General features: G+C 41.5%; 1 protein-coding gene across 9 annotated transcripts in view; it reads left to right on the forward strand.

Annotated features, from left to right (window-relative positions):
* Window positions 1-18,952, forward strand: part of SOX5 (SRY-box transcription factor 5) — a 341,339-nt gene that overhangs the window by 38,569 nt on the left and 283,818 nt on the right. For 7 of the 9 annotated variants that reach the window (XM_037389407.1, XM_037389409.1, XM_037389408.1 and 4 more), the window contains exon 1: window positions 5,682-5,829. The exons of 1 other annotated variant lie outside the window; for it this stretch is intronic. In XM_037389407.1, the coding sequence (XP_037245304.1) occupies window positions 5,792-5,829 (38 nt within the window). In that variant the 5' untranslated portion in view covers window positions 5,682-5,791. Of the gene's footprint in view, window positions 1-5,681; window positions 5,830-16,937; window positions 17,004-18,952 lie in introns of those variants that run through there. One more of the 9 variants, XM_037389412.1, reaches the window with a different exon arrangement.

An 18,952-nucleotide genomic window follows, 5' to 3' on the forward strand; every position in this document is an offset into this window, starting at 1 on the left:
AATTTAATTTTAAATATGTTTACATATACTATTTTTATTTCTAAAACACCCATTTATATTATAGTTTACATCTGTATTAATTTTGAGGTTCCCTTTCCCTTGCTGATGCAGAGTGGACAAAATCAAAAAGTGCCGACCTCCTTTAAAAAAATTATTAGGAACTATGAATTCAAATTTTAGATGAAATTTCAGATTTTTTCTTAAGGGTACTGCCAGTTCTCTTTTATGGGGAGGGTTGCAGATGGTAGGCCCCTGCTGAAGTTGCAAATAAATAACTGATAAATGAGGGCTTCCCACTTGCAAATGAGATGGTTTTACTTTTCCTTGAAGAAATCCAGTAAATTGAAAAACTCTAAATAGCACAGAAATTTCAGTCCTCCAGACCGCCTTCTCCTTCTCAGATTTTGCTATACTATATTCAGCACTCAGTTTTGCCAACACCGAACATGCCTGATGTGGCATTTACATTCTTTAAAAAAAGCATAGATTAGTTATATTTCTAAGAGTTAACTTCTCCCCTTGACACATGTACTTAATTCCCATTAATGGAAATGGCAGCTAGGCATGCACACTGAAAGGAAAAATCTGTTCCTAAGCATATGATCCAAACTGCATTGTAGCTAAACATTTCCATACTCTGAAGCAAGCACTCATTATTTGCAAGATATTCTTCGTAGTAAATGCATCAACCCCACTCTATTCTCCTTCCGCTGTCTCATAACCTGTTCCAAAACACCCTTTCTTAGAAATCTTATAGATTCTTTCTTAATGCTGCAGTTGTTTTGAATGTGTGCCTAAAAAAGAAAATCCATTTAGGATCTTCAGTTTTGCATATTTTCTGTGAGAATTTTCCAGTAAATCATTCTGTGGAACATCTTACATTTCCTTGGACTTTGTAGGTCTCTATTATTAAAACCTACAGTGGAAACAACAAAACCCAAAAAGGTCTTTTTTTTTTTTTCCCCCAGCACTTCCTTTACTTACTGTATTGCTGTACCTGCCAAGTCACTAGGCTGAAGTGCTATCATTTGGTGATTTAAAAAGAAAATAAAATGTTTTGTTTAAGGTTTTCCTTCTGCCACTGTGCTTTCGTAAAGACCTGTAGATTCTGTCTATGCAATATTCCAGAGTTATGGTATTTCTAACTTGAGCTGGGTGGATAATTGATTTTTTGGTTCACCTCTTGAACTGCAGAACCACAATAGCGACAAAAAATTCAGTTAAGCACAAAAATTCAGATAAAAGATTATGATTCGAGTTGTTTCCCCTCACCCAAACGAAAATCAGAGCTTTTTTGTTTAGTTCAACCCAAATTGTCCTCTTGTACCTGGACTTGTTTGTTTTGGGCACCCCTTAAAGGAAACAAAGCAAGAGAAATGCAGATTCACTGAACTGCTGGGGGTGGGGAGGTATCATTTTTCTCATCAGTTGAAGTTATTTGAACTTATATCCTGAATCCTCAGTTTGGGAAGAGAATTGAGAGAACTGAATGTGAATCTCCCAGGTTAAAAGTGTTTTTTTGTAACTACAACTCGCTTGGTAAAAAGGGGCATCAGGGCTTGCTATTACTAAAAGTTTCAGGACAAGATAGAACTTCATATGTTAAAAACTGGACAGTTGCATATTACATACATTTTCTTCTTTCTCAGACAGTGGTAATTTATCCCAGTTCCTCAGTTTTTCCACTTTCTGATATGATAGCAGCCTTTGTGATGTGTTTTGGCCATTTCTAAAAAGTAAGCCTTAAAGTTAATATGAAATGATTTATAGAAGGGTTTCAGAGATTCCCTCAAACCATTTGTTTAACTTGCTTTTTCTCCCTCTTGCAATTGCAGTTGAACTTACTATGAGATCATAATTCTGTTGATAAGTCTATACAATAGAATGTTAATAATCTTAATAACAGCAATACAATGATACAGTAATTCAATACAATATTAATATAATAGTAACAGTAACTTTTTTTTTTTTTAAAAAAATCTTTTTCAGACCCAACTCTGTTGCCCCCCACTCAGCTGGAAGGGGGAGTAACTACTGTTGCAGAAAATTTAATACTAAGGAAAGTGGGAAGGGGTAGGTACCTGAGCACAGAATGTATCGGAGTAGGAGTAAATGTAAACTAAAGGAAAAGAAAGGTTTGTGTCCTAAGCATTCAGGGGAATGATCTCTGCTTCCTTCCTTTCTCCTGTTTCCTCTCCCCATCTCAACTCTCCCTCTTGCTCAGAGTTCTTTGTTTTCTCCCCTGAACATTTTTTTTTGCCTTTCCTCACCTTTTCTTATGGTTCTGTGTGCTTCTTCCTAGTCTAGCCAATGGTCTCTTCCACAGTTCCTGATGTTGGTGGTGATTGCTCTGGTTTATAATCATATTAGCGGACAGCCAGCAAGCAAGGAGCCCCATTGTGCTAGGCATAATACCAGCTTGGATGAGTATGTGGTCATTGCCCTGAAAAAGCTCAAATAGGAAATTATATAGGAGGGGGTAAATATATGTCATCAGACAGGGGAAGGACGTGGTAGAAGAAGGGCAATTGTGGAGTTCGGAAAAAAAAAAAAAAAGTAAGGTCAGAGAGCTGAGTCGAGCTGATGTGCAGTCAAAATATGGTAGTCCTGTTCTGCCAAAACTGTTGAGAGTTTTTGAATAAAAGGTGGTCTTCATTTTCTTCCAGCTGGGGCTTCTGAAAGGCTTTTCTCTGCAAACTTCTCCCAGGGCCAAGTGTGAGGAAAGAGAGGAAGAAAGCAAGAAGCGGCAAGGAAGGAACAGCATTTATAGATGGGCAATGGTGCATCAAGGGGAATATGAAAGACCAAGAAAAGGGCCCCTAAAAATGTGAATACAACAATGAAGTATGTTTTAACCAAATAGTAGATGCAAAAGTCATGCCTTTGTGGGAAAAAGCTAAAATACATTGTTTCGGCAGCGTAAGGACTGTTGTCAACTGTGAGGCACAGGGGATCTTTGTTTCTCATCCTTTTGCGGGAGCTGGCTAGCTGTGTCAACTTGGGCAAGCTACTAAGCCTGCCTGCATCTCAGTTTCCTTATTTGAGGCCAAATTCTCCTACTAAGTAGCCTCCTACTCCACAGAGAGATTTGCTGATTTGAATGGAGCCCCTGCAGAGCGAGATACTTCTCAATACAAATAAAGTTTTGGAATCGGCCCTAATTATATTTATTACCTGCAGAGGAGTAATGTGAGACTTAACATGGTTTGAGACCCTCAGGTGAAAGTATTCGGAATTGTTCTTTTTGATCATCTGCTGCTTTTCAATGTGTACTTCATAGCTGTCCTAAAAGGGCCAGCTCCTAAATAAAAAATGAAAAATCCTTGTACATATTAACTAGATTTGTCAGACTCCTATGAGCAGACCTCTGTGGAAAATATTATTTGCAAGGGGCTACTGAAGGAAGCCAGTTTACCCTGCCCCTCAGTGAGGAGCCATTAGATCTACCTCATGCCAGAAGTTGACAGATTGTATGCGACTCCGCTGTGAGCGCTGGGGTGGTGTAAGGCAGGCTGGAGGCAGCCTTCGCAGATCCTCTTTTATGAACGGCAATGAAGGCGCCTTTGCAAACTTAGCTTCGGCATTTTGTTCATCGTGAATGGTCTAATGCTCTTTGGGGATGATGTGCGTAAGTTGCAAGTGGGTTTGCTGCTTGTGATTAAAATGATCATCCCAGACTTCTAGCTGACGATGCCTTTATGCCAACACTGGACTGACTGGTCCCTGTGTGAGCCTGCTGGTTTATCACACACGCACTGAGAGGGAAAAGGAGAGAATGAAACAGCGTAGCTCTCAGATATTAATAAAAATAATAAGCTTTTTCTATTTGGAATTTTTTAAGCCAGTATGCATGAGCATGTTGAACATTTTATGGCTGCTCTGTGCAAATATGTGTATGTATTTCAAAAAGTAAACTTGCTTTCTCGGTGTCACTGGGAGGTAGGGATAAGAGGGGAAGAGAGGGGGGCAGCAGACCTAATCAAACTGTTGTAGGGTCAAAACCTCATGGATTTTAAAGGCCCTTAATGTCATCCAGCTGCAAATGAAAGTAGGGGGGGAAATAAATAATAAGAGAAAGGAATTAGGGCTGGGGAACTGGAAAGAATGGAGTGTGGATATATGGTTGTGGGTGTGTGTGTGTGTGCATGTGTGTGCTAAAGAACAGGGACACCAGTTTTTTTCTTCTTCCCCCCCCCCCCCCCCCCCCCCCCCCCCCGCCCCTTACTGGGAGTTCAGTGCCAGGCTGGACACGGGCCGTGCAGACTATTGAGGCTTTGTGCGCTTCGGTTCCAGAGTAGCCCCCGGCTAATCCCCGGGGCTCGGACGGGAATTTCCCCGCGGCGTTCTCCCGGCCGCTGACCCCTCTCCCCGCCGGGCCGGGCCGGGCCGGGCCGGGCCGGGCTCGGGCGGTGCAGCGGAGCCCGCAGCGGGGCGGCCGGCGGGTGTCCCCGGGCCGCCGGGGCGGGATGCGGGGCTGGCCCCGGGCGGCTGCCGGCGCACCCGCGCCTCCGTCCCCGCCCGTGACCGGCCCGTTACCTGCCTGCCGGCTTCGCCGGCCGGGCTCTTATCGGGATAACTGGAAATGCCGCGGAGGCTGCGCCCCGGCCGTCAGCCGAGGGGCTCTGCCGCCGCGCTCCGTCCACCTTGTTATCAGGGGCTGCCCGGGCAGGGAAAATGAGGGGGACCCGCAGCGGAGGGACTCCTGTTGCTGGCCCGGGTCGGGGTCGGGGGGCGGAACGGGCAGCGGGGGTTAGAAAGAAAACGAGACAAGCCCGAGCAGGCGGACGGAAAGTTTATTTGTGGTGTTGTTTGTGCGTGTGTGCGCGCGCGGCCGCTGTTTTGGCATGTGGGTACCTTTCCCCTTGCACACAACGGGGCTGTTTGATGGAGTTTGGAGCTGGGGAAACTTTGGGTTTGTTGCCAGGACGGTTCGCAGCACTTTGTGGAAAGCAAGAGCGAACAGTGAGACCGACAGAGTGAGTGACAAGTTGTTTACAGGTTTCCTTGAAGGGGCCTCTGCTATATTTCAATCTGTCAAAGTTGCTTTTCTTCCCTCAGAACAATGCCTGATTGTTGTGCGGGGAGGTTGGTGATTTTTTTTTTTTCTCCCCTCCCCAAAGAGAGAGAAAGAGGGAGAGAGAAAGCGAGAGAGCAGAGAGGGAGGGGGGAGAATGGAATGAAAGTTCTTCGGAGCACAAATGCCTTTGGTAACATTTTAATGTGTCTAAGCTTTTCTCCCCTATTTCAACTCCGAGAGAGTTGATAACTGTTTCAATTTAATCAGTCTGCTCTTGTTTTATCTTCTTTCTCCACTGATCTTCCTCAGCGCAGGGGATTTGCTCCTGGTTTGTCGGTTTAGGTGGATTGTCGGGCTTTTTTTTTTTTTTTCCCACCCCCCTCCCCTCCTCCTCCCCCCCCCCCCCCCATCGGTTTTTAGGACATTGAACGAGTTGACTTTTCCCGTTTGGCGGCGGCGGGCGAGCAGAATTAAAAGGAGAGGACAGGCACCCCGAGGTGCCCAGCGCCTCGCAGCCGCGCCGCTGTGGGGGGAGCTGTGCGCGCAGCCTGCTGCGAGGCGCGCTGCCCCTTTAAGAGACTGGTCAAGGAGTCCTAGCTCAGAGCGAGCGAGCCGGGAGGGAGGGAGGGAGAGGGAGGGAGGGAGGGAGGGAGAGAGAGAGCGAGCGAGCGAGAGAAAATCAATCGGTTTAGAAGGTTTGGACTCACTTGACAGGTTCAGTTGGAGGCGACCATAGGTGGCTGCTGTGACAAAGGGAAATTGTGCTTTTCCAGCATGCTAACTGACCCTGATTTACCTCAGGAGTTTGAAAGGTGAGTCGAGTTGCTGGGGCGGGGGAGCCGCTGCCTTTTGCGTTGGGGGGGTGGGGGTGGTCTTCCCCCCCCCCCCCCCTTTTTTTTTTCCTATTTTGTTGTTTGTTTGTTGTTGGTTTCTTTTTTTGTTGTTTTTCTTTTTTTTTTTTTTTAAATTTGTATGAGCACGCGTGTTTGCGCGCGTGTGCGCGGATGGGCTGCCCGCGGTGCAGGCTCGCACAGCACACGGGGACGGGCGCGCAACTCCGGCGCTTGGCGGCAGGCCGGGGAGATGCTCCCCCCGGCCCCCCCGTTACCTTGGCTGTTCCGGCGGCGTGTCAGTTCGCCGGGCGGGGGGTGGGGGCGGGGCGGGGCGGGGGAGCCCCGTGCCCGCGGCGGGCGCCGCCGAGCCCCGAGCCCGGCCGCCCCGGCGGTGCGCAGCTTTGTTCCGCTGCCTCGGCGGCCGCCGTGCCCTCCGCCGGGCCGCCCGCCCCGGGGCGCACCGAGCGCCGTGCCCTCCCGGGCAGCCCTCCCCGCCCCCGCCCGCGGGCTCCCGGGCGACGGAGGATGCCCGGCGGCGGGCGAGGCGGGGGGTTCAACTTCCAGCCTCGCCCTCCCGTCAAACTTGGGAAGGCGCTCCGCCGAGCACATGACCTTTTGTTGATCTAGCAGGAGCGATTATTTTTAGGCAAGTTAACATCCCGGCCCTCTGTCAGGAGAACATCCTTCTGCCTGAGGAGGGGGAAAAAAAAGTGAAACTCTCGCCTCCAAGTTTTGGCCGTCGCCTCTCTTGCGGAGTGTCAGGAGCAGGGTCTGGGTGTGACGAGTGGGGTTTGGGTATGACGTAGACGTGCCCATCTCCCTCTGCCCGAAGCAGGAGCCTTCCCTGCCTGGAATTAAGTTTTTGCTGTCACTGGCGACGGCTTGTGACCTCCGAGAGTTTAGTCCTTATTGCATCTGATCTGGCGCTCCTAAGAGGTTTTGAAGCGTTTTCTCAGGCACTTGTACACGCGTCCATTGATGATCCGGCATCCCTTCCCTCCAGCTTAATTTTTAAAGGTTATTAATAGTCCCTTGTGCGGCTGCAGTGAACAATCCAAACTTTCATTTCTAAGCAGTAAATAAAAGAACGCCAGGATGCGCGTTACTTAGGTTGTTCTCATCTTCGTGAAAGCTACCTCCTGTATAAACATTTGGTTGTATCTGACTATGCAATACAAGCTAGGTGCTAGACCAGCTGGTTAAAAATATGCTAAGTCAAGCTGTTCATCGTTCAAACCTACTGAATTTGATAGTAAAGGCATAGAAAGAAGGCAAGATAAAAACATTTTAAGTGGGCTGAGGAACACGCACGCAGAGAAAGGACAAGAGAGAATGCTTGAATTAAAAGATTGGAGAAAAATAAAATTGGGAAATGCGGAAGAAAACTATTTTAACGCTTTCAATCCTCATTCTGCAACTAGAATACTTCCTTACTAGAAAGTGGAATTGGCGTGGTTGCGCTGCTCCAAGGTTGTCTTTAATACAATTAATTTTCCAGACTTAGTTGGAAAACTTGGCATTTTTCTTTGGTTTGTTATCATTACAATAATAGAACAAAATTGGTTTTGTTCATGTGCATTGTATTAAGTTAGTTCAACTACCTCAGGAAACTGTTACGGTTTCTGGTGTGGAATCTGATCTAGCATCATGGTCATGCATTTGTCTTGTTCATACAATTAATAGATTCAAGTATTTCGTATGCTCCACTAAGATTATACATACCAATTTATAAGCAAGCGATTTCGATTATTCTTTGAACTTTGTGATGAACAGCATACTTGTAAACTCTGTGAAGCAGAATGAAGTCCTTTCATTTTCCTATTGGGGGACTTTTTTTTAATCTGAAGTCTCTCTGCCTTATATTTATATAAATTTTATATAAACCCAAATAATTTTAGACAAAACATCTTCCTTTAGAAATAGAATGAGCTTCTGTACTCCTTTCTTTTTTTTTCTCCCCTAGGCATACATTTCATTTTCAGAGATCCCAGCTTTGCTCTTGTAAACATTCTAGTTAAATAATCAATACGCTGCTCTCCTTTTGCTATGCAGATAATAGCAAGCAGTAGAAATGTGAAGCAATAAAAACGAACCTTGGGACATATAATTTTTTTTTTTTAACAATTTTCCATCTGCAGTTGAAATTGGTAATACAAACCAATATCTCTGTTAATCATTACCATTTGTTTACATTGTGTGTGTTTGACTATAGTTACACACACATACACAGAGTAGATACTGTCCATGTAATATATGTGTGTTTATCAGAAAACAGCCATGAGGACACACTTTCTCTTACCCAGAGATGCACAGACCCTCAGACACACACACGCTTACAGAGTTGACGTGTGTATATATGTCCGATGCACAGATGACTGTTTTTTAGACGTTTGAGGCAGGTTATTTTCCCACATTCTCAGTAAACACAGTTCTTGGAGCACATTTTTTCAGTTGCTGGGGTCGAGCTTGTCGTATCTGTATGACTGACTTCAGTGTTGTTATTATTATCTATCTCCCACTATTCCCTTTTAAACTTGAAGAGCAGATTAGAAGGTAAAGATTTATCGGGTGAAGTTGTTTGCAGTTCAGGTCTCAGAGCGTCTGTATATGTATCTCAGGAGGTTATTCTTCTTTCTCTGTTGTCTTTCCCATGATGTTTCAGTGTATCCTGGTAAACTGCAAACAGTTCAGAAACTTTCCCTCACCCCAGATGAAGGGATCTGAATCAAGGGGACTTCTCTAGTGTGTCTGTGGCCATTATCGGGGGGCATTTACGATACACACTTGGAATGAAAATGATCCTCAGTGTCAGATGAATAAACATTCATTAATACCTTCAGCATCACTAGCAAATTGCAGTAGGTTTTGTGAATTAGCATGTATAATCACCATACCAAAAATGTGAGGGTTTTCGTCTTTTCCAGAGAAGTTACTTTCACGTCTTTATTTCTGTTTGTGGTGGTTCAGCTGCTTGATTGAGAAGAGCATCAGAATGCATAAGCTGAGGGGGATGATGTTTGCAGAAATGTAGGAAGAAATGATAACTGGAATCTGCTCCGTTTGTTACACAGGGAAAGGATAACTTCTGGGATGTACTTTGTGATGTACCTGTGGCACTCTGAATTGGCTTTAAAGGTCTCGAAAAGAAGAACTCTTTTGTTTGGGTTTTCTTTTTTTTTTTTTTTTTATTTTTTAAGATGGGTCATTACACTAAAATATAACAAGTATGGCCACACTACAAAGAAAGTTTACTTCATTGAGGAAAAAGTAGAGACAATGTAGCCAGAACCATTGGACAGCTGTGAAATTTACAGAATGATAAAATCTCAGAAATGCCCAACATAAAGTTTTAATGTCTTAATAAAATCTGATTAATGAAAAATAGATAAAGTGACTGCTTAACAATGTCCCTAGTGTATGGAATGTTCTTAAACCTAAATTAATTACTGCATATTTACATTTCTCTGTAGACTGAGAGAGAGACTATGCTAGGCATCCGGACAGAGTGACATCCTTTCTCTTTCTCTTTTTCATTCTTTTATTTTTTCTTTTTTTCTTTTTTTTTTTTTTTTTTTTTTTTTTTTTTTGTGTTTTGGTTTTTTTTTTTGTTTTTTTGGTGGGGTTTTTTATTATTATTTTTAACTTGCCAGTTCAAGGCAAAGAGGTACATAGTGTTTGTGGAAGAAAGAAGAATGGGTTATTGCTGCTGTAGGAAAAAAGGAAGAGCTAGAAAAGACAAAAGGCATGGATGGGAGCAGTGAGGATGGGGACAGTAGAATAAGTTTAACATTTAGAGTCACCAGTTCCGGGCACTCGAAACATTCTCTGTACTGCGAATAGCTTGTAGAAAGGAAAGGCTCAAGGATGTAAAGCAAGCCTCTGCTGGGAGGAAAAAAATATACTTAGCTGCTTCAGTGCTGCACTGCACGAGTCATTTCAGACTCCCACTGAATTTATTTTGGGGTTGTACCAACACTGTCAAATGGAGAAATCATTTTCCTAAAAGGAAACTTTGCGTATTCCTAAGAGCTTTTCTTAGCTAAAGTTACCCTAAAAGCTTTCTTCTGCTGCTGCATTCAGTGAGAATTTTGGAGAAAGAATAATACCTTTCTATTAACCAGCTTGCTCAGAATGACGTCCCACTCTCCTAAAATCTTCCTGTAGAAGTAAGAGAGATTACTCCTTCATTTATAAGAAAACAGTGAAATTTCTTTAATATCGGGCTGAATAGCTTTCACCTCCCACTGAAATGTTTTGAGAAAAGGACCTTATTGCTTACGTTTGTATTTCTAGGGGTCTGGGATCTGAAGAATAAATATAGTGCCATTTAAAAGTTTCAGATACTGGGTTTTTGCAGTGACAAAAATTATCATGTTTTTATTTCTCTGAGCTAAGGCTGAAGGAATTAATGCATCTGCAGACTACTCATTAATGTCCTGTGTGCGCTAATTTCATTTGTTGTGCTTACACTTAGTGAGAAAGAAGTTGACTGTTACAGATTATGGATTTTAATGAACATCTCAATAATTTACCAGTTGCTGAAATTGTGAACTAAACTTGGAAGGCAAAAGCCCAAATGAGAGAGCTGATGAGTGACACACCAGCCTGCACAATTCGACTGTTGTATTCATTGCATTTGAATCAAATCGGGAGTTTGGCATTACTAATTCTGGGTGGCTGGCTCATCATATGCATTCAAGGAGGTAATTAAAACACACACAAACACATACACACACTCTCCCACCAAGCATCTTGCGATGTTTATGTGCATAGTGTGTTTGATTGGTACCTTTAGATAGGAGAGGAATTGTTTCTCCTTCTCTTGCTGTCCAGAGATCTTAAATATATAACTAGTTTACAAAATATTTACTACTTCTCAGGGAGCTTTTAACAAGCATTTATGGCTTTATCATTTAGGAGGCATGTAGTATCTGGTTGAGTTACTTAAATGTGAAGCACCCTGATAGGGTAGGCATATGTGTCTGTGTAATGTGATATATCTGTAGCTGTACAAAATACAGTTTTACAATATTTATACAGGAAAAAAGTATCTCCTCCCAAGGCAGATTTATGGTTTCTTTGCATGGTTTTCATACTGTACTTTTAAAAAAATAATCTCTTAATGTTGAATAGGCTACCTTCATGTTTACATGTCAGATACCTCTGCTTCTTCCAGAAGTCGGCGTGACACCCTCTTGGCTTGTTTTCTGGTGGTGGGTTTTTTTTGTTTGGTTGGTTTGGTTTTTTTTTTTTATTTTATTTTATTAATTTCTTGTGTAGGCCTGGTTATAGCGTAATTAACTTGTAAGTGAAAGGGGAAAAACATGTTGTTATGTTGTACCTATACAATGGAAATATTCAATGCCTGTGAATTCTGCTGCTGTAGTCAAGAGAAAAGAAGAGCTCACAGCAATTAATCAATAGCTGTAGTACGTCTGCTGATGGCAAGGAGTTTGTTTAACAAGTAGCATCCTTAGAAGCAAAGTGCTTTTCCCTTTTAAAGTACCTGTGGATTTTTAACTAACCTGGAAAACATGTGAAGTCTCCTGTACTTCCTACAAAAGGTAAAACAATGTTGTATTTGAGTGTGTTAAAAACTGTTCTGCAAGTTAAGCAAATCCTTGTCACATTATTGTATTACCTAAACCAGAACTTCTCGAATTTTTAAATGGGTTGGGTTGTTCTCTTGAGCTTTTTGCTTTGGGCAGCAGGCGAGGGCGAGCAGTTGCACACACTGTGCCTGACGGGGATTTATGGCATTTGGCCCTTTCACATACCCTCCCGCAGACCCCTCGCGAAACCTCGCCACCCTCCACGGCTGTAAAGTTTTCACCGACGCCTTTGCTGAGGGTTATGATGCTAGCCTGCAGTCTGCCACACGTCCCACCTCTCCCACACCCTACCGAGATGCTGCCTCGGTCCAAGTGGCTTGTACCTCACCTGTGGCCAGCAGCTGCCTGGGGGGCAGCGGGGAGCCCCACGCACCGCAGCCTCTGCTCGAGAGACATTGCTTGTCACCTCCGTGCCAAGCCCAGCCTTTGCCAGCCTGAGAAGCAGGGAGTCTCTAAAAGTTGTTCCTGAGCCCACATGTCCTTGTGGCTGTGTGAAGTTCTGCATGCGGTAGTTGTGTGGAGAGAGCAAATTTAGACAAGCTTTTGGAAGAATTCTGGTGAGCGCTGCTTGCAGGGGCCATGGTACTTGAAAAGAATGTAAGGAGTAAATGGAAATAGTGACATGTGCAGTGGTAATTCACAGAAGCTGTCTAGTTTTTTTTAGGATAGGTGCAAAATTTATTTATTTTTCAAATAGAATAAGTAGGGAAAGAGAAAGACGCAGATTGAATTCTGGTTGCTAGAATCACCAGGTGTTAATATGAACTTCAGGAGTGTTAGAGGTGCTGCCCATGGTATTGGAGGAGGGTGCGGGTATTTGCAAATGTTTTTCTATCCCCTATTTTTGATGTGGAATGGCGCTTCTCTTCAACTTGTCCTTTTGTCAGCTTGTTTAAGAAAAAAGAAATAATTCCAACATGATGTTATTTTTGACTTGTAGAACTCTCAGAGTTGAAGTGAACATGAGAAAAAGCTGGGGGCTCGTTTTGAAAGTTTGAAATGGCTTTGACCTTGTTTCCCTTAAAAGTATTTTAAGATTGATCAGGTAACATTCCTTAATTCTCAAATTGTAATTATATTTTCTATTTTAAAATTTTATGTTTGGTGTTCCACATTTCCTTTTTAGACTTCTGGTTTGAAAGACCAAGTATGGAAATTTGTATCGGCAACTGCTCTTTGAGATCTATAATAATTTTAATTTATGTTGCTTTACTGTATACTTCTGCTTATGTGTTTTCTCAAGTTCATATAGACTGTCTTTGTTGTGTTTTGTTTTGGTGGTTTTTTTTCCCCTTAGAATGTAAGTGTCTGCATGCTCTTTGATCTAAATATATCATAAAATGTTACCTTAGTGCTAATTTTTCTGTGTGTTGTGTTATAGTCTCATTACTATGTATTTGTTTCTGTCTTACTAATCTTAACATAATTCTGTTACTTTGGGGAGCAAAAACATAAGCAGAGTAAATAGAAATATAATTTTTGTGTCTGAATAATCAGAGTTCTTTTTGGTGGTGAGGAACTCTGGGGGAGAGAGGGGTATGTACTATTCTTGCATAGTTAAGACCATTGTCTACATCGAATGTTCTTCTTGAACCTTTGTAGTTCTAGAGAAAAAAGACCTAGGAAGGGAAACCCATACAGTTTGTCATCCTCTTCGGGTTTTTTGGTGCTGAGCTTGATTTTTTAAGAATGCAGGAATGAAAAATTGCTCCATGTTTCATTCGTTCATCTCGCAGGTTGGGCATAAGCAAAGATAATGTATCTTACAGTGGGCTAGTTACTTGCCATTGCCAGCTCAATAGATAGCACAAAACCAGAAGAAAGGAAAATGTTAATAGTTCTGAAAATTTTTTAATTCTCTTACTCCTTTTTTACCATAGTTCCATGAAAAGATTTCACCAAACTTTTTTTGCCAATTAAAACAGTGAGTCTAAAAAAACCCTCAATAGTATGCACACCCATATGTACAGGTGCATTCATGTTTGTTCTCTATAGTTTGGTATATGCATTCACTGGGTCACATTAAGTTGCGTTATCTTCAGTTTGCTGGGAATCCTAAAGAGACTGTGCTTTAATAGAGTGTGATGCAGCTAAAATTCATCACAGTCTGAAAGACCACAGTGCGTCTCTGCACACACTTTCTATAATTTTGGGGTATTCGTTATTTCAAGAGAGTGTTTAATGAAGGCTGTGAAGTTTATGATGTCCTCTCACCTTTTGGGGTGACCAGCCTGAGCTAGGGTTGAGGCATTTCGGCAGAGCTTTGTGCTGGGAGGGAGCACTGACTTGCTGTAGTTCCACCCATGCTGTATTTGACTGTAGAGAGTTCTTCTGTCTTCAGAGAAATTCCCTTAGCGGCCTCATTACACTCACTTTGTAAAACAAGACTGAAAACATTTTTCCTTAAAGGTTTAGTCAAGTTTCTATTCATAGGGTTTTCTCCCTAAATTTCGATGCTGTGGCCTCACTGGGGCAGAGGCTTTTTTGGATAGAAATGAGATGTGTGGGAAGGTGATGGTTGGTAAGGGCGGAGGGAAGGATGTTCTTACCCATTTGGCATGTCTATTAACAAACTGGGTCATTTTGTTGTGTTGTATTTACATGACTTGTTCCTGTGCTGGTGTGAAATGTGAATCACCAAAACATGATGATTATTTAAAAGAAAAAAAATAATAGGCTAAATGAAACAAAACTGAAATAGAACTGAAAGCCTACATGAAATCAAATTAAAACAGAACATGCAACTTCATTCTTTTGGTACAATTTCCTTCTGCAGTTGCTGAGTAAAGCCAAATAAGTTTCTTTTCCATGTATGTTAAAAATATCGAGGCTTTTGAGTTTGAAAATCAAAGGGTTATAGAAAATACATATCTCTCTTCAGGTTCAGCCTTTGGTTTGTCTTTTGCTCATGGGTTTTGGCGATTTAAGTAGGTATTTATGGCCAGTGTGTTGTAAAGAGGACTATTGATTCTCATCTTTGTCAAAACTGTATGAACATTGAGTTGATTCTGGTTTTGCAACTGAGGTGAGAATTTGGCAGAATTTCTCAGTGCAAGGCTCTCATCCTTTGCTTATGTTTTGCAAGTTCTTCTGAGTTCTGCTATTCTTGCCTAAACTCTGAAATTAATTGTGTGACTCAGGAAACCATATTAGGCTAAGGTGTTTGCCTGAAATACCATGCAAAGTATGGAAAAATACTGTGCCATTCTCAAGTATGCTATGCATCTCTTTTATAGATAATCTGCATGTGTATTAGTGTCATTGATTTAGTGTGTTTTTGTAGAGTGCAAGCATCCTGAATCAGGACCCCATTATGCTCGTCACTGTACAAACACAAAAAAGAAGGTTTCTTTCCATTCCACAGAGCAGCCTTTGTGCTTAGAGCTTAGAGTAATATCAATGTGTCTTTGTATGGGGAAAATTCAGAAACGGAGAGTAGGTAAGAGATCTCTAGCATGCTTCATGAATGAGATTTCAGTCCTGAAGCCATGCTTTAGAATTTATAAATTGAGCAATATATTTGCATGTGTATTCTCTGTATGTTTTCTACACATATGTATGTAGAAGTTGCTTTACTGTTAGAAGTACTGATAATATTAATAATAGATTCATACTTCCTATAAAGTCTTTTGATTAAGAATTCAGAGCATTTGGAAAGCACTAATATACAAATCATGAAGGTTTCTGTGCTCTTTAGATCGAGAAGCAAGATTAGCTTCAACCTATAGATGAGAAAGCTGAGGGACAGTATCACAAAATTGTTTGCATGGGTCGGTATAAAAAGTAGAGATATGACTGCAGGTCATCTACTTGAGATCCTAAGAACATCAAATTACAGACTTCTGTCTGTCTGGTTATAATTTCTAAAGGTCTCATTCTAACAAGATTAACTATAGTATTCAGAATACTTTAAACTGTAAAGTAGGGACTTCGGAGTATAATGAATAATGTAAAGTAAAGAAATATTTACAACCCCAGCCGCATCAGTTAGGGCTGGGGGGGAATACTGTCCGTAGCCCCTCCAATTATCTGAACATGCTTCTGACTGCCTACCTGGAGGTGAGTTTGCAGAACTGGAGTTAGGCAGCAGCACCCACAGTGTTTAAGCAGTAAATTGAGAGACATTGTGTGCTACTAACAGTCAGGTAAAGGTTTCATCCTGGAGAACAATTAACATCTCAGCCATATGTACAAGAACTGTCATATGTTTTATAACCTGAGGACCAGGGACTAGGGGAGTCCAGGAAAAAATTATTCACATGGAGAATATTAATGTGAGGAACAGACTCTACTGAAAGCAGGCAATGTAGGCAGCCACAATGAGCAAACCAACTAGCTTAAAAGGAAAAAAACACGCTGCGGAACACAAAATGCTTTGTGATTCTTACCTGCATATTTGACATCTGTTCTTTAAATGTGTGATAGAGATCCAAAATGAAGGAAGTGATACAGCTTATTGAAAGGGAGGAATTATTTTCTTATTCATGTTAAAAGTTCTAATCTGTTCTAGTGTTTTTATTTTTTTTTCATTTCCAACTGTATGCTCAGTAAGAGTAGGGCTGAATCGCTGGAGTCTGCTGGTGGATTCAGATCTAGTCTCTGTGTTGCATCTTTTACTACATACTGTTGAGAAAATGGGTATAAACTAAGGAATCCTAGGTGGATTTGATCTCCGTAGCCTATGAATATCATGACTGAGCTATTAAGTTATTTTCTTTGATAAGCTTTTTAAGAGGGAGACTACTTTCAAGATAATGGATTATAATCAGGCATGTTCCATAGTGTTTCAGTACTAGTTATTCAGCAGTGTGTTCACAAAGACCTATTTTGTGGTAGGGCTAGTAAAGGCATCCTTTAAAAAAGTACCTGTTCATTCTGAGTTTGGACTCAGTGGCACTGAAGTTCAGTGTCAGGTCCTAAAAATGTAGGCCTAATTAATTAATATTCTGCTCAATTCTATGAAAGAGGCTGAAGTTTTTCACCTCAGTAAATCAGGATGGCGTGAAGTGGTAATTCACGACAAGATCATTGACCAGAAGCCTGACTTTCCTTAATTTGCAGCAAACTTCCGTCAGTTGCAATGCCAGCAGAATTCGTAAAGCATCAGGAGAGATCTCTGCAGGCTTCTGGAAGACTGTAGATTTCAGAAGTTCTGTGTCAGTGTGCTTTAAAGGCATGTTAAGTATCTGTTCCTCCTACACAACATGTATCCCTGGCAGATTAGAAAGATCGGAAAGGCGGTGATGAAAATGCACCTGGATTCTGCCAGGGCTAACATCTGGGCCATAGTGGACTTGGCACTGTGCACAAAATCAATCTTTGTTTTGAAACTGTGTGTTTCCTAAGGTAGTAATTCCCAGTTGTGGCCACCAAGGTCTTAAGTGAGACTGCAGCACAAAACGGCATTCTTCCAAATATACATTTGTTTGATAACCTCAGTTGTCAAAAGTGTGACCTCTGTTAATTTGTCACCAGGCAAATTATTGTCACCAGTTCCCAGATTCCGTGAGAACCCCAGGCAGACAGCAGAGCCCCATGCTGGTAAGCATTTCTGGTTTTGCTGTTTGTGGTAATAAACAACCCACTTACAAATGAGTTGACTGAGGTACCTGCAACTGAAGTGGCTTGCCATGGGCTGTCCGGTATAACAGCAGCAGATTCATCAGCAGATTCTTGGAGGGCTCACTGCCCTCGTCTGGAGCTGATTCCTCCAGAGCAGCATAGCCTATTTTATATTTTCATATTAAATAAGCTAAATGAATATTGGATAAGAAAGACGGAGCCTTATGATTAAAATGATGAATAGAATTTCCTTCTTGGTGTTACTTAGAAATATGAAAACAACATGAATGAAGGTGCTGTTGTTATAGTTGGATAGAGTCTGACATGGAAGCCTGTATTTTTAAAAGCAACTATAAAAAATTAGAGTGTAATAGAAGTTAGAACATTATTTTAAAAAGAAGATAAATAAAATAGCTTTCTACATACATGTGCAGTCTATTGAAAGGCCATCCAAAGCACTGATACCAATTTAAGAAGATGATCTTTTGCCTTAATTATACATCTGGGACATATTAGCTGAACATTTTGTGGAGAACTGTGAATACCTTAGTTGCCAGTTGTCTAAAATGCTGCTAATGATTGCTTCAGTGCCAGTGTTTTGATGGCTAGAACCTAGGCCTGAATATGAATACAAAGAACTCAATCTAAAAAAACTGCGTGTGCGCACACACTTTTTATACAAAACAGATTTCAACCATCTGCTTGGCACTTAGCTTTGCAACTATAGGCTCTGATATGAAAGGGAGCACTGTCCAGGTTATGAATGGTGTCACTTTTATTGGTACCTTAGAAAAATCATAGGGTTTTTAGAAAGCTTGCGTATCCAATGGTTTTCTTCAGTGGAATAATAAAAACTACTGCTTTAGCCAAAATTTTGTGCCTTCCATCGTTCCTCCAACGGCAGCATCTCCTTACCCTTGCAAAAGGGATTTTATAGTGACGAAAAGTTTCTGTTCTGCACCTCAGCATTTCAAAGTCTATCAGAGGAGTTTAGATGAGTGGCCCTTAGAACTGACACCCCAGATGGTTTATGACACAAAGCACTGTTTGCTTAGGAATACGCTGTATAGCAGAGTCTGTTGCCCAAGCACTGCAGAGCGTGTCAAATCAGCATGGAAGTTAATGGACCAAAAGCCCTTCTGAATTTAACACTTTCCCATTTGATCTGAATTTACAGCTTTAAATCAGGACTGCAGTTTTCCTTTAGTGGTGCAGTGGTGGAAAGTGAAGTTGATAACATAGATTACAGGCATATAATACAATCATTTTGACCCAATTCATCTATTTAAAGGTTTAGAATGAATGAAACTGACTAACATCTTTAGTAAAAGCCTATTCATGAAATATATTTAAAAAAAAAAATGAAAAATTGAAAGTTAGGAGAAGATTTGAGTATGTATTGCTTTGATACTCTGACCAGGTCATCTTTTACTCTTAAAGTACAAAAAATCAAACATCTTTGGAGCTTTCACTCTTTGTTAGCAATTTAGGATATTATTTCTTTGCCTTTGCTAGATTTATCCTTAAAATATGCAGGACAAAATATGTTTCTTTGCTTGTTTTCTTCAAAAGGCTTTGATAGTATTCTCCCTTAGGCACCCGTTTGGAAAAAGATGACGAAAATGTAACCTCCTGCATGTAACAAAGCTTCTGTGTTTGGCCATCCATTTAGTGCTGTGTCACATTAGTACTGTGTTGTTAACACCTTTGGACAGGGCTAAAGGTTCCTTGCTGCTCTGTCTAGAGAGCTGCTTGTGTCGGATCATAATGTTGCTGGACACTTTTCTCAATAAACACACTTTTAATTTAAAAGTAGGGCTGGGTTTTTGCTTCTGAGATGTCAGGAGTGTGAATAAAAGGAGTAATTGTTATTTATGCTCTTATTTTATAAAGATTTCGTTTTCTCTATGTTACGTGGTCTCAAGAAA

Source organism: Falco rusticolus, chromosome 5 (assembly GCF_015220075.1).
Source record: "Falco rusticolus isolate bFalRus1 chromosome 5, bFalRus1.pri, whole genome shotgun sequence".
Lineage (NCBI taxonomy): Eukaryota > Metazoa > Chordata > Aves > Falconiformes > Falconidae > Falco > Falco rusticolus.